The sequence below is a fragment of the Nestor notabilis genome, unplaced genomic scaffold, assembly GCF_000696875.1.
Source record: "Nestor notabilis isolate BGI_N333 unplaced genomic scaffold, ASM69687v1 scaffold22816, whole genome shotgun sequence".
Lineage (NCBI taxonomy): Eukaryota > Metazoa > Chordata > Aves > Psittaciformes > Psittacidae > Nestor > Nestor notabilis.
In genome coordinates this window covers 1,304-1,815 of record NW_009931845.1, presented here as the reverse complement: position 1 = coordinate 1,815, position 512 = coordinate 1,304, and the positions used below count along the sequence as shown (strand labels likewise).

The 512-nt window shown below is 61.1% G+C and overlaps 1 protein-coding gene across 1 annotated transcript in view; it reads left to right on the top strand.

Annotated features, from left to right (window-relative positions):
- Positions 1 to 512, top strand: part of SPATS2 (spermatogenesis associated, serine-rich 2) — a gene marked incomplete at its 3' end in the record, with an annotated part of 11,696 nt that overhangs the window by 10,027 nt on the left and 1,157 nt on the right. The window contains exons 8-9 of the mRNA XM_010016096.1: positions 60 to 118; positions 466 to 500. Coding sequence (XP_010014398.1) covers positions 60 to 118; positions 466 to 500 — 94 coding nt within the window. The remainder of the gene's footprint in view (positions 1 to 59; positions 119 to 465; positions 501 to 512) is intronic.

Below are 512 nucleotides of genomic sequence, written 5' to 3'. Positions count from 1 at the left end.
GCCCCGCCCGTTGGATGTCCCCCGCCTTTGTTTAATGATTCATCTCCCTGTCATTCCAGCCTCATGGATCGGGAGGTGGCGTTGCTGGCCGAGATGGACAAAGTGAAAGCAGAAGCAAGTAAGACCCTTGTTCTCTCCACCGAGAGCTGCGGGTGCTGCTGGAGGGAGCCCCCCAGCACCAGGATTCCATTGAGTTACCTCCCATCCCCCTGTTCCTACATTCCAGCTCCATTCCCAGCCAAAGCCTGTCCCGGGGCAGGAGTTGGCCCCTGCCACCACTTGCTCTGTGCCCTGGTAGGGGCTGGGACACTCCTGCATGGGGGGCTATTCCCAAACAGCTCCATGTTCCAAGGGCGCTGGAAAGGGCTTTCCCAGCTCTGCTAGTGCGCAGGTGGGAAGCGGGGGCTCGGGGGAGCCTGGTTCTGTTGTGGTGCTGGTGCTGACTGAGCCATGCGGTGTTCCCAGTGGAGATCCTGGGCAGCAGGCAGAGGAGGGGAGAGGCACTGAAGAGG